Here is a 14528-nt window from a genome sequence, read left to right as displayed (position 1 = left end):
ACATAAGTGGATGCTCACAGTCAGCTATTGGATGGAGCACAGGGTCCCCAATGGAGGAGCTAGAGAAAGTATCCAAGGAGCTAAAGAGATCTGCAACCCTCTAGGTGCAACAACATTATGAACTAACCAGTACCCCTGAGCTCTTGACTCTAGCTTCATAGTATTAAAAGATGGCCTAGTTGGCCATCACTGGAAAGAGAGGCCCATTGAACACGCAAACTTTATATGCCCTAGTACAGGGGAATGTCAGGGCCAAAAAATGCGAATGGGTGGGTAGGGAAGTGGGGGGGTATGGGGGACTTTTGGGATAGCATTCTAAATGTAATTGAGGAAAATACGTAATAAAAAATATTAAAAAAATTTCTTTACCTCATCCTCAAGTAGACTCTCCACACACGGGCAAAAAGCTACCACATTCTTCACCAAAATATAACAAGAAGGCCACATACTAAAATTCTTCTCCTTTAACTACCCTCAGAAACACCATCTTCTATGGTTATACTAGTATGGCCCGTTAAGCCCTATTTAAAAGATACCACTGCTTTACAAAGTCCCCAACTCCACATTTCTTCAAACAACAGCACGATCGAGTCTCTTACAGCGATACCCAACTTCTGGTACTAACTTCTGTCTTAGTTAGGGTTCCATTGCTATGAAAAGATACCATGACCAAGGCAATTCTCATAAAGGACTACACTTAATTGGGGCTGGCTTCCAGGTTCAGAGAGGTTCAGTCCATTATCATCATGGCAGGAAGCATGGCAGTGTCAAGATAGACATGGTGGTAGAGAAGCTAAGAGTTCTATATTTTGATATAAAAGCAGCAAGGAGACTTCCTCTCTTGCAATGGACAGAGCTTAAAATACCACCTCACAATGATGCACTTCCTCCAAGAAGGCCACACCCACTCCAAGAAGGCCACATACTCCTCCCAATAGTACTATCTCCCATGGGCCAAGCATATTTAAACTACCACACTGAGTTTATTTCATATGTTTGTTTTAGTTTCTCTGCCATTTCCATGTCTGGGCACCACTATGACTATGTCCTATCATAGCATTCCATTCATACTTATAAACAAATAAAGGGTGGAACTCTATCTTTGAAAACTGAACTGGTGCTTAGACAACATATTCTTTCCAATGGAACCTGGACAGCATATATCAAACACTATAGGAAAGTTTTCACTTGGGACCATAGAAGAGACAGTCAGAAATCAATTGATACAGAAGTGAAGTAAGATGGAATATTTCATTTTCTTAAAGAGACTATCTCCACTGCCAGAGATCTTGCAAAGCCTCCTGGTCAGCCATCAGGAAGCAATTCTTCACATGCTTGGTGAATGTGGCTTCCACTTTGGGAAGAGAACCATCCTTTTTTATACTTTCTTGTGGCTTTGCCTTCAAAGTTTTCTACAGAACTAGGTTCTTTTCATGTTTAGAATTTTTTTCTCTTTATTTTGAGAGATTATTGATGTTTTGATCTTACTGTTGATTGATTGTTGTCCTATTCATTCTGGTTTTATTTTTGTGGCTGAAATAGTGTACATATTTCTTCACCGGAACTTTCCTTCAGTTTCCTCACCATCAAAATCATCATCTTCTTTATCAACATTTTTATCTTCTCCATAACCTTCAATTTCATGGCTGTTATCTTCATGATCATCTTGTGCTGCCACTGCCTCTTCTTCTCCATCTCCTCTGTCTCCATCTCCTCCATCTCCTCCATCTCCTCCTCCTCCTCCTCCTTCCTCACCTACTTTTTCTGTGGAGTGTTGTTACCACTTCCAGAGGCAAATCACTTTCCAGGCATACTTAGAGGATGGCCTAGTTGGTCATCAATGGGAGGAGAGGCCCTTGGTCATGTGAAGGTTCTATGCCCCAGTGTAGGGAAATGCCAGGGCCAGCAAGCAGGAGTGGATGGGTTGGTGTGCAGGGGAGAGGGGAGAGAATAGGGAGTTTTCAGAGGGGAAACCAGGAAAGGGGACAAAATTTGAAATGTAAATAAAGTAAATATCTACTAAAAAAGATGGTGTGTATATATATATATATATATATATATATATATATATATATACATATATATATGCATGTGTATATGCAGATACACATATAAATATACATATATGTATATGCATATACCTATATTTTTACCTTCACCTATACCTATATTGTTATATCCTCCTCAATATATAATTAATAGATATATAAATATATACATAAAAACAAACAAATCTTTAAGAGTTCATCTTTGAATTCTTAGAATGAAGGTCTCTCATATACAAAAAAATTACTTTCACATCATCCTCAACTTAAAGTTTTCGAATTTGTCTTCCTCTACAGATGCTAGCTACTGCCCACTAATATGCACAGACTCTGAACTACATTTGAACCTTGAGACCATATGTTGTGGTGTCATTTCAAAGATTCCAAGGGAAACTGTTAGTTGTACAGATGTTCTCAAAGCTTCAGAGTTACTTTAATTGGACTGCATTGATAATCTATTACCTCTGCCTCTATGATGTACATTTGTCACCAGAGCCCTGATCTGGTCGTTCTTGATGATAGCTGGTACTTGTTTTCAACATTATCCATCTATAAGTGATAAACTTTGTTGGTTTTTGGTTCACAGCCAAAAGAGATAATTCTGAGGTCTCAAAGGGCTCACATGCACATCCATTCATGCACTACAGTGAGAGAAGCCAGACAGAGAAAACTGACTATAGTTTCCAGAACACTTGATGTTTTGCAAAAGTTAAATTATATAGATTAAGCAATTTGGTTTAGTGTAACCTAGTTCATTTAAGAACCCATATCAAATGCACATCTTAAAATGTTTTACCCTTTCACTGTGTGGTGTACCTGAACACATTCCTGAAATTTGTATACAAGGGAGAGGTTATTGCTGCCATCGATCTTGTGTGTTTGGACTGCACTCTCCATAGTCGTGCTGCTTGGAAGAACTCTTGCTATCTCCACTTTTTTTTTTTTATGTCCAGATCTTGAACAAATCCCTTAAGACCCTTTAGCTTTGGACAATTTATTAGATGCTGAGAGAATGTTAAGGCTATAGTTCTAAGGTCTTTAGAGTGGTGTGCTGGCAGGTTGTCAGAGCTCCTCACAGGTGAGCTTATTCCCTAGGCTCTAGTTGCTGTTCATTTCCAGTAATGATGTGGTATACTAAGAGCTTGAAAGAGATCATTTATGTGGCTAGACATACTGACTTTTGTAGGAGACACTGAGCTGGGAACAGTCACTCTGATTCCATTTGTAGGCAGCAGTAATTGTAAAGTAGGAAAAGGGGAAGGGGGTCTTATAACTGAGAATGCCAGCTGAAGATGGGAAGATATGAGAATATTTTATATCTCAGAATCCTTAAGCCTCAAATGGAAGAGAAGAAAGGCTAACAGAAAGCAAGTCATCCACACGTTGGTCTTGCGGATATTTGGATACTTCATTCCTCTCTAGAATAGGGAACAAAATACCTATGGAAGGAGTTACAGAGACAAAGTTTGGAGCTAAGACGAAAGGATGGACTATCCAGAGACTACCCCACCCGGGGATCCATCCCATAATCAGCCACCAAACCCAGACATTATTGCATATGCCATCAAGATTTCACTGAAAGGACCCAGATATAGCTGTCTCATGTGAGGCTACGCCAGTGCCTGGCAAATACAGAAGTGTATGCTCACAGTCATCTATTGGATGGAACACAGGGCCCCCAATGGAGGAGCTAGAGAAAGTACCCAAGGAGCTGAAAGGGTCTGCAATCCTATAGATGGAACAACAATATGAACTAACCAGTACCCCAGAGCTTGTGTCTCTAGCTGCATATGTAGCAGAAGATGGCCTACTCGGCCATCATTGGGAAGAGAAGTCCCTTAGTCTTGCAAACTTTATATGCCCCAGTACAGGGGAATGCCAAGGCCTAGAAGTGGGAGTGGGTGGGTAGGGGAGCTGGGCGGGAGAGGGAGGATATGGGGACTCGTGGGATAGCATTTGAATGTAAATAAAGAAAATATCTAATAAAAAAAACAAAAAAGGAAAGCAAGTCATGCCCTTCCCCTTTCAGTAGAAAGAATAAAGAGGAAGACAAATAAATGGACTGATTTCTCATGCAGGAATTAAATCTTTTAGGAAGAGAAAGTAAATAAATCAGAATGTAAAAGTACAAAGTGCTATCAGAACTTATTCAGTACCACTGTTTACAAAGCACAATTCAGTACCAGGTCGATCTTGTGCAGATGATGAGTGACAGGTTTCGAAGTTGGGACGAATGTGCTTTCTACTGCAACATCGCACACCTGTGAAACATGTAATACCTATTCTTTGGCAACTTTATGATTCTCATTCTAAAAACTTGCCAGTGTGGCTTATTCATATCATATTTTCCATGTGGGAAGTTTATATCAGCATTCAAAATAAGTATATACTCAAATAAATCCTAAGGGGAATGGGGCACTGGAGAGATGGTCCAGTGGTTAAGAGCATTTGCTGCTCTTGCAGAGGTCCTGGGTTCAGTTCCTAGCACCCACATAGCAGCTCACAGCTGTCTGTAATTTCAGTTCTTAGAGATCTGATGTCCTCTTTTGGCCCCCATGGGAACTGCATGTGATGCATGCAAGTGCGCACACAAGGGCGTGCACACACACACACACACACACAAAACCTAAGAGAAATAAATATTTAAAAACAAGTATATTCTTGCTTTATGCAACTACAGAGATATATAATCAAGCCAGTCAACTTTAACATGGGAGGGAGGGCCTTCTTCATTGACCCTTCCTCTAACTGAATAGGTATGGCCCATCGGTGGCTTCCTGAGAGGGGAGAGTCAGTTTTATTTAATGGTGTGGCTCCCAGTAGGTCAATGACAATATAGTGAATGGCCCCCATATCAAGGAGTATATTGACAGCACACATTAAAATTAAAGGGTCATTAAATGGTAGAGGAAGAGGAGGAAAAGAAAAAAACCATAAAGTGGTAGGGTGTTTTGAGATGAGGGTGGATTTGGGAAGAGTTGAGGCTGGGAATTGTGGTAAATATCCACACTGATAAGGTTATTACCCCTCCCCATAACTATACACATATCCCTATTTCATTCTTTATCTGCATTGACAAAACAATTACTTTAAACGTCTATATATGGAAGTGTGAAAGGTCAGCTATTGAGTTTTTTTTTTTTTAAGTGAGGACCTGGGTCTGCAGTTATAAAATATACAGCTAATAATCAACTCACATTTTGGCCTCCCGACTTTCCCTCACACCACTCCCTCACCAATGCTGAGTGAGAGACCCAAATCTCCCAGCTGCTTTTACATGACAAATACAGCATTTGTATTTGCATAAATGGCTTTTCGGGGCACAAAGTAGAAAATGAATCTGTCATTGCTGTTGCCTAATATGTTCTAGTATATTGCTCTGTTAAATCACAGACACTGAAAGCCCACAAAATAACAAAAACTGCCTTCTTGTTCCCCTCTGAGGCACATTATCTGAAAGAAGCCACTGCATGAATACTGTCTGTGCTAATTAATTAGCACTGGCCATATTAATTTTTCTAAGTTAAGAAACAAAATGTATTAGTATGCTTTGTATCCCTTTCCCAGATTCTAGTTAAAATTAACTTTGCCAAGATGAAGTTAGTTGCAGGATGATGCTCAGAAGGATTCTTTCTTTCTTCTTTCTCTTCTCCCCCCTCCCCTACTCCTCAATTACTCAAGTCAATGAGCATTTTAAAGGCCACATATTCAGTTTGGTTGCTAGTTTTGCACAACAGGGCAGTTAATTAAAACCACCACATATTCTGGCTTGGAGTTTATGGTTGTGAAAAGGTCACAGACTTGAAAGTAAAGTTCAGGGTAGTCCCTCATTTAGCTAAATAGTCACATGGTATATTTAAAAACAATTTCCATCCCTCTCTTTCAAACAGCTACTTATCCCTGTGAGTAGGACTGCTGATTTTCTCCTGTGTGGCCATGTTCACCCGATCCTTTCAAACACCTCAGGAAAGTTATAATTTAAAAAAGAGTCTTAAAAAATTAGGTCTTTGGCTGGGCAGTGGTGGCACATACCTGTAATCCCAGAACTTGGGAGGCAGAGGCAGGAGGATTTCTGAGTTCAAGACCAGCCTGGCCTACAGAGTGAGCTCCAGGACAGCCAGGGCTATACAGAGAAACCCTGTCTCAAAAAAACAAAACATGACGGTGTGGAATATAGAGGCCAGCCGTTTCTGGGAAAGGCGAGAGCCACAGAGCTTCTGAGGCGGCGCCATCTTCAGCTCCAGACAACCGGCCACCTTACTGGTGAGAGCACAGGGGTCCGCCCGGCCCGAGAGGTTTGTGCCTCAGGCCACGGCGGCGGAAGCCTCCTTGGCTCCGGGACTCCGCAGAGGGCAGGCTGCACAGGTGAGGGTGTGGAATACAGAGGCCAGCCATTTCTGGGACAGGCGAGAGCCAGAGAACTTATGAGGTGGTGCCATCTTCGGCTCCAGACAACCGGCCACCTTCCTGGTGAGAGCACAGGGGTCCGCCCGGCCCGAGAGGTTTGTGCCTCAGGCCACGGCGGCGGAAGCCTCCTTGGCTCCGGGACTCCGCAGAGGGCAGGCTGCACAGGTGAGGGTGTGGAATACAGAGGCCAGCCATTTCTGGGACAGGCGAGAGCCAGAGAGCTTCTGAGGCGGCGCCATCTTCGGCTACAGACAACTGGCCACCTTCCTGGCCAAAGCAACACAGCTCCTGGGAAAGATCCTGTTTTGGGCCTTCATCTTCAGCCAGGAGGAGGTCCAAACACCAGATAACTGTGCACCTTCCCTGAAAGAGGAGAGCTTGCCTGCAGAGACTGCTCTGACCACTGAAACTCAGAGGAGAGAGCTAGTCTCCCACGTCTGCTGATAGAGGGTAACAAAATCAACAGAGGAACAATCTCTAAACAAAGACAACTATAACAACTAACTCCAGAGATTGCCAGATGGCGAAAGGTAAACATAAGAATCCTACTAACAGAAACCAGGACCACTCACCATCATCAGAACCCAAAACGCCCACTTCGCCCAGTCCAGGGCATCCTAACACACCTGAAAAGGTAGACATGGATTTAAAAGCATATCTCATGATGATGGTAGAGGACATAAAGAAGGACTTTAATAACTCACTTAAAGATATACAGGAGAACACTGCTAAAGAGTTACATGTCCTTAAAGAAAAACAGGAAAACACAACCAAACAGGTAGAAGTCCTTATAGAAAAACAGGAAAACACATCCAAACAGATGATGGAAATGAACAAAACCATACTAGACCTAAAAAGGGAAGTAGACACAATGAAGAAAACCCAAAGTGAGGCAACGCTGGAGATAGAAACCCTAGGAAAGAAATCTGGAACCATAGACGCCAGCATCAGCAACAGAATACAAGAGATGGAAGAGAGAATCTCAGGTGCAGAAGATTCCATAGAGAACATCGGCACAACAATCAAAGAAAATGGAAAATGCAAAAAGATCCTAACTCAAAACATCCAGGAAATCCAGGATACAATGAGAAGACCAAACCTACGCATAATAGGAGTGGATGAGAAAGAAGATTTTCAACTCAAAGGACCAGCAAACATCTTCAACAAAATTATTGAAGAAAACTTCCCAAATCTAAAGAAAGAGATGCCCTTGAACATACAAGAAGCCTACAGAACTCCAAATAGACTGGACCAGAAAAGAAATTCCTCCCGACACATAATAATCAAACCACAAATGCACTAAATAAAGATAGAATACTAAAAGCAGTAAGGGAAAAAGGTCAAGAAACATATAAAGGCAAGCCTATCAGAATTACACCAGATTTTTCACCAGAGACTATGAAAGCCAGAAGAGCCTGGACAGATGTTATACAGACACTAAGAGAACACAAATTCCAGCCCAGGCTACTATACCCAGCCAAACTCTCAATTACCATAGATGGAGAAACCAAAGTATTCCACGACAAAGCTAAATTCACCCATTATCTCTCCACGAATCCAGCCCTTCAAAGGATAATAACAGAAAAAAAAAACCAATACAAGGATGGGAACCACACCCTAGAAAAAACAGGAAGATAATCCCTCAACAAAACTAAAAGAAGACAGCCACAAGAACAGAATGCCAACTTTAACAACAAAAATAACAGGAAGCAACAATTACTTTTCCTTAATATCTCTTAATATCAATGGTCTCAACACCCCAATAAAAAGACATAGACTAACAGACTGGCTACACAAACAGGACCCAACATTCTGCTGCTTACAGGAAACCCATCTCAGGGAAAAAGACAGACACTACCTTAGAGTGAAAGGCTGGAAAAGAATTTTCCAAGCAAATGGTCTGAAGAAACAAGCTGGAGTACCCATTTTAATATCAGATAAAATCGACTTCCAACCCAAAGTTATCAAAAAAGACAAGGAGGGACACTTCATACTCATCAAAGTTAAAATCCTCCAAGAGGAACTCACAATTCTGAATATCTACGCTCCAAATACAAGGGCAGCCACATTCATTAAAGACGCTTTAGTAAAGCTCAAAGCACACGTTGCACCTCACACAATAATAGTGGGAGACTTCAACACACCACTTTCATCAAAGGACAGATCGTGGAAACAGAAACTAAACAGGGACACAGTGAAACTAACAGAAGTTATGAAACAAATGGAACTGACAGACATCTACAGAACATTTTATCCTAAAACAAAAGGATATAACTTCTTCTCAGCACCTCACGGGACCTTCTCCAAAATTGACCATATAATTGGTCACAAAACAGGCCTCAACAGATACAAAAATATTGAAATTGTCCCATGTATCCTATCAGACCAACATGGCCTAAGACTGATCTACAATAACAACATAAATAATGGAAAGCCAACATTCACGTGGAAACTGAACAACACTCTTCTCAATGATACCTTGGTCAAGGAAGTAATAAAGAAAGAAATTAAAGACTTTTTAGAGTTTAATGAAAATGAAGCCACAACGTACCCAAACCTATGGGACACAATGAAAGCATTTCTAAGAGGGAAACTCATAGCTCTGAGTGCCTCCAAGAAGAAACGGGAGAGAGCACATACTAGCAGCTTGACAACACATCTAAAAGCTCTAGAAAAAAAGGAAGCAAATTCACCCAAGAGGAGTAGAAGGCAGGAAATAATCAAACTCAGAGGTGAAATCAACCAAGTGGAAACAAGATACTATTCAAAGAATTAACCAAACAAGGAGTTGGTTCTTTGAGAAAATCAACAAGATAGATAAACCCTTAGCTAGAGTCACTAAAGGGCACAGGGACAAAATCCTAATTAACAAAATCAGAAATGAAAAGGGAGACATAACAACAGATCCTGAAGAAATCCAAAACACCATCAGATCCTTTTACAAAAGGCTATACTCAACAAAACTGGAAAACCAGGACTAAATTGACAAATTTCTGGACAGATACCAGGTACCAAAGTTGAATCAGGATCAAGTTGACCATCTAAACAGTCCCATATCCCCTAAAGAAATAGAAGCAGTTATTAATAGTCTCCCAGCCAAAAAAAGCCCAGGACCAGACGGGTTTAGTGCAGAGTTCTATCAGACCTTCAGAGAAGATCTACTTCCAGTTCTGCACAAACTATTTCACAAAATAGAAGTAGAAGGTACTCTACCCAACTCATTTTATGAAGCCACTATTACTCTGATACCTAAACCACAGAAAGACCCAACAAAGATAGAGAACTTCAGACCAATTTCTCTTATGAATATCGATGCAAAAATGCTCAATAAAATTCTCGCTAACCAAATCCAAGAACACATTAAAGCAATCATCCATCCTGACCAAGTAGGTTTTATTCCAGGGATGCAGGGATGGTTTAATATACGAAAATCCATCAATGTAATCCATTATATAAACAAACTCAAAGACAAAAACCACATGATCATCTCGTTAGATGCAGAAAAAGCATTTGACAAGATCCAACACCCATTCATGATAAAAGTTTTGGAAAGATCAGGAATTCAAGGCCCATACCTAAACATGATAAAAGCAATCTACAGCAAACCAGTAGCCAACATCAAAGTAAATGGAGAGAAGCTGGAAGCAATCCCACTAAAATCAGGGACTAGACAAGGCTGCCCACTTTCTCCCTACCTTTTCAACATAGTACTTGAAGTATTAGCCAGAGCAATTCGACAACAAAAGGAGATCAAGGGGATACAAATTGGAAAAGAGGAAGTCAAAATATCACTTTTTGCAGATGATATGATAGTATATATATAAGTGACCCTAAAAATTCCACCAGAGAACTCCTAAACAAGCCTCAACATATACAAAAATATTGAAATTGTCCCATGCATCCTATCAGACCACCATGGTCTAAGGCTGATCTTCAATAACAAAATAAATAATAGAAAGCCAACATTCACGTGGAAACTGAACAACACTCTTCTCAATGATACCTTGGTCAAGGAAGGAATAAAGAAAGAAATTAAGGACTTTTTGGAGTTTAATGAAAATGAAGCCACAACATACCCAAACTTATGGGGCACAATGAAAGCATTTCTAAGAGGAAAACTCATAGCTCTGAGTGCCTCCAAAAAGAAACTACAGAGAGCACACATTAGCAGCTTGACAACACACCTAAAACGCCTAGAAGAAAAGGAAGCAAATTCACCCAACAGGAGTAGAAGGCAGGAAATAATCAAACTCAGGGGTGAAATCAACCAAGTGGAAACAAGAAGAACTATTCAAAGAATTAACCAAACAAGGAGTTGGTTCTTTGAGAAAATCAACAAGATAGATAAACCCTTAGCTAGACTCACTAGAGGGCACAGGGACAAAATCCTAATTAACAAAATCAGAAATGAAAAGGGAGACATAACAACAGATCCTGAAGAAATCCAAAACACCATCAGATCCTTCTACAAAAGGCTATACTCAACAAAACTGGAAAACCTGGACAATATGGACAAATTTCTGGACAGATACCAGGTACCAAAGTTGAATCAGGATCAACTTGACCATCTAAACAGTCCCATATCCCCTAAAGAAATAGAAGCAGTTATTAATAGTCTCCCAGCCAAAAAAAAGCCCAAGACCAGACGGGTTTAGTGCAGAGTTCTATCAGACCTTCAAAGAAGATCTAATTCCAGTTCTTCACAAACTATTCCACAAGATAGAAGTAGAAGGTACTCTACCCAACTCATTTTATGAAGCCACTATTACTCTGATACCTAAACCACAAAAAGACCCAACAAAGATAGAGAACTTCAGACCAATTTCCCTTATGAATATCGATGCAAAAATCCTCAATAAAGTTCTTGCTAACCGAATCCAAGAACACATCAAAACAATCATTCATCCTGACCAAGTAGGTTTCATCCCAGGGATGCAGGGATGCTTCAATATACGGAAATCCATCAATGTAATCCAGTATATAAACAAATTCAAAGACAAAAACCACATGATCGTCTCGTTAGATGCTGAGAAAGCATTTGACAAAATCCAACATCCATTCATGATAAAAGTCTTGGAAAGATCAGGAATTCAAGGCCCATACCTAACCATGATAAAAGCAATCTACAGCAAACCAATAGCCAACATCAAAGTAAATGGTGAGAAGCTGGAAGCAATCCCACTAAAATCAGGGACTAGACAAGGCTGTCCACTCTCGCCCTACCTATTCAACATTGTACTTGAAGTCCTAGCCAGAGCAATTAGACAACAAAAGGAGATCAAGGGGATACAAATTTGAAAGGAAGAAGTCAAATTATCACTTTTTGTAGATGATATGATAGTATATATGAGTGACCCTAAAAATTCCACCAGAGAACTCCTAAGCCTGATAAACAGCTTCGGTGAAGTAGCCGGATATAAAATAAACTCAAACAAGTCAATGGCCTTTCTCTACACAAAGAATAAACAGGCTGAGAAAGAAATTAGGGAAACAACACCCTTCTCAATAGTCACAAATAATATAAAATACCTTGGTGTGACTCTAACTAAGAAAGTGAAAGATCTGTATGATAAGAACTTCAAGTCTCTAAAGAAAGAAATTAAAGAAGATCTCAGAAGATGGAAAGATCTCCCATGCTCATGGATTGGCAGGATCAACATTGTAAAAATGGCCATCTTGCCAAAAGCAATCTACAGATTCAATGCAATCCCCATCAAAATTCCAACTCAATTCTTCAAGGAATTAGAAAGGGCAATCGGCAGATTCATCTGGAATAACAAAAAACCGAGGATAGCAAAAACTCTTCTCAAGGATAAAAGAAACTCTGGTAGAATCACCATGCCGGACCTAAAACTGTACTACAGAGCAATTGTGATCAAAACTGCATGGTACTGGTATAGTGACAGACAAGTAGACCAATGGAACAGAATTGAAGACCTAGAGATGAATCCACACACCTATGGTCACTTGATCTTTGACAAGGGAGCTAAAACCATCCAGTGGAAAAAAGACAGCATTTTCAACAAATGGTGCTGGCACAACTGGCGGTTATCATGTAGAAGAATGCGAATTGATCCATTTCTATCTCCTTGTACTAAGGTCAAATCTAAGTGGATTAAGGAACTCCACATAAAACCAGAGACACTGAAACTTATAGAGGAGAAAGTAGGGAAAAGCCTTGAAGATATGGTTACAAGGGAAAAATTCCTGAATAGAACAGCAATGGCTTGTGCTGTAAGATCAAGAATCGATAAATGGGACCTCATAAAATTGCAAAGCTTCTGCAAAGCAAAAGACACTGTCGATAAGACAAAAAGGCCACCAACAGATTGGGAAAGGATCTTTACCTATCCCAAATCGGATAGGGGACTAATATCCAATATATATAAAGAACTCAAGAAGGTGGACTCCAGAAAATCAAATAACCCCATTAAAAAATGGGGCTCAGAGCTGAACAAAGAATTCTCAGCTGAGGAATACCGAATGGCAGAGAAGCACCTGAAAAAATGTTCAACATCCTTAATCATCAGGGAAATGCAAATCAAAACAACACTGAGATTCCACTTCACTCCAGTCAGAATGGCTAAGATCAAAATTTCAGTTGACAGCAGATGCTGGCGAGGATGTGGAGAAAGGGGAACACTCCTCCATTGTTGGTGGGATTGCAAGCTTGTACAACCACTCTGGAAATCAGTCTGGCGGTTCCTCAGAAAATTGGATATAGTACTACCGGAGGATCCAGCAATACCTCTCCTGGGTATATATCCAGAAGATGTCCCAACCGGTAAGAAGAACACATGCTCCACTATGTTCATAGCAGCCTCGTTTATAATAGCCAGAAGCTGGAAAGAACCCAGATGCCCCTCAACAGAGGAATGGATACAGAAAATGTGGTACATTTACACAATGGAGTACTACTCAGCTATTAAAAAAATGAATTTATGAAATTCCTAGGCAAATGGATGGACCTGGAGGGTATCATCCTGAGTGAAGTAACCCAATCACAAAGGAACTCACACAATATGTACTCACTGATAAGTGGATAATAGCCCAGAAACTTAGGATACCCAAGATATAAGATACAACTTGCCAAACGCATGAAATTCAAGAAGAACGAAGACCAAAGTGTGGACACTTTACCCTTTCTTAGAAATGGGAACAAAACACCCATAGAAGGAGTCACAGAGACAAAATTTGGAGCTGTGACGAAAGGATGGATCATCTAGTGACTGCCATATGCAGGGATCCATCCCATAATCAGCTTCCAAATGCTGACACCATTGCATACACTGTCAAGATTTCGCTGAAAGGACCCAGTTATAGCTCTCTCTTGTGAGACTATGCCGGGGCCTAGCAAACACAGAAGTGGATGATCCCAGTCAGCTATTGGATGGGTCACACGGCCCCTAATGGAGGAGCTAGAGAAATTACCCAAGGAGCTAAAGGGAACTGCAACCCTATAGTTGGAACAACAATATGAACTAACCAGTACCCGGGAGCTCTTGTCTTTAGCTGCATATGTATCAAAAGATGGCCTAGTCGGTCATCACTGCAAAGAGAGGCCCATTGGACTTGCAAACTTTATATGCCCCAGTACAGGGGAACGCCAGGGCCAAAAAGGGGCAGTGGGTGGGTAGGGGATTGGGGGGGTGGGTATGGGGGACCTTTGGGATAGCATTGAAAATGTAAACGAGGAAAATACCTAGTAAAAAAAATAAATTAAAAAAAAAACAAAAAAACCAAAACAAATAAATAAGTAACAAAATAAATAAAGAAAGAAAGAATAAATAAATAAAATAAAAATAAATTAGATCTTTGTTTTCCAGTCAAACACAAAACAAAATCCCAATCAGTACCTTTCCATAACTGAACTGCTGGGCTGTGCACTGAGCAGAGAGCTGCTGGGCTGATCTCCCATGTATGTGGAACAAACAGACATAATCCAAGGCCACTGCTCCTTGGCTAAGAATCACTTCTGCTTCTCCTCTGGAGCTCTCTAGGATCAGGCAGTGCCTGGCCTCAGACTCCCCACTCCTCACCCCAACCCAAGTACCTGGTTTACTCAGCAAGAATCCA

General features: G+C 40.6%; 1 protein-coding gene and 1 pseudogene across 8 annotated transcripts in view; both read right to left on the bottom strand.

Annotated features, from left to right (window-relative positions):
• Positions 1 to 14528, bottom strand: part of L3mbtl4 (L3MBTL4 histone methyl-lysine binding protein) — a 511181-nt gene that overhangs the window by 82489 nt on the left and 414164 nt on the right. The window contains exon 17 of one of the 8 annotated variants that reach the window (NM_177278.5): positions 9417 to 9429. The exons of the other annotated variants lie outside the window; for them this stretch is intronic. Within the exon in view, the coding sequence (NP_796252.2) occupies positions 9417 to 9429 (13 nt within the window). The remainder of the gene's footprint in view (positions 1 to 9416; positions 9430 to 14528) is intronic. 8 annotated transcript variants of the gene reach the window in all.
• Gm17921 (predicted gene, 17921) lies at positions 1263 to 2679 on the bottom strand (annotated as a pseudogene).

The sequence above is a fragment of the Mus musculus genome, chromosome 17 (genome assembly GCF_000001635.26).
Source record: "Mus musculus strain C57BL/6J chromosome 17, GRCm38.p6 C57BL/6J".
Lineage (NCBI taxonomy): Eukaryota > Metazoa > Chordata > Mammalia > Rodentia > Muridae > Mus > Mus musculus.
This window is presented reverse-complemented; position numbering and strand designations above follow the sequence as displayed.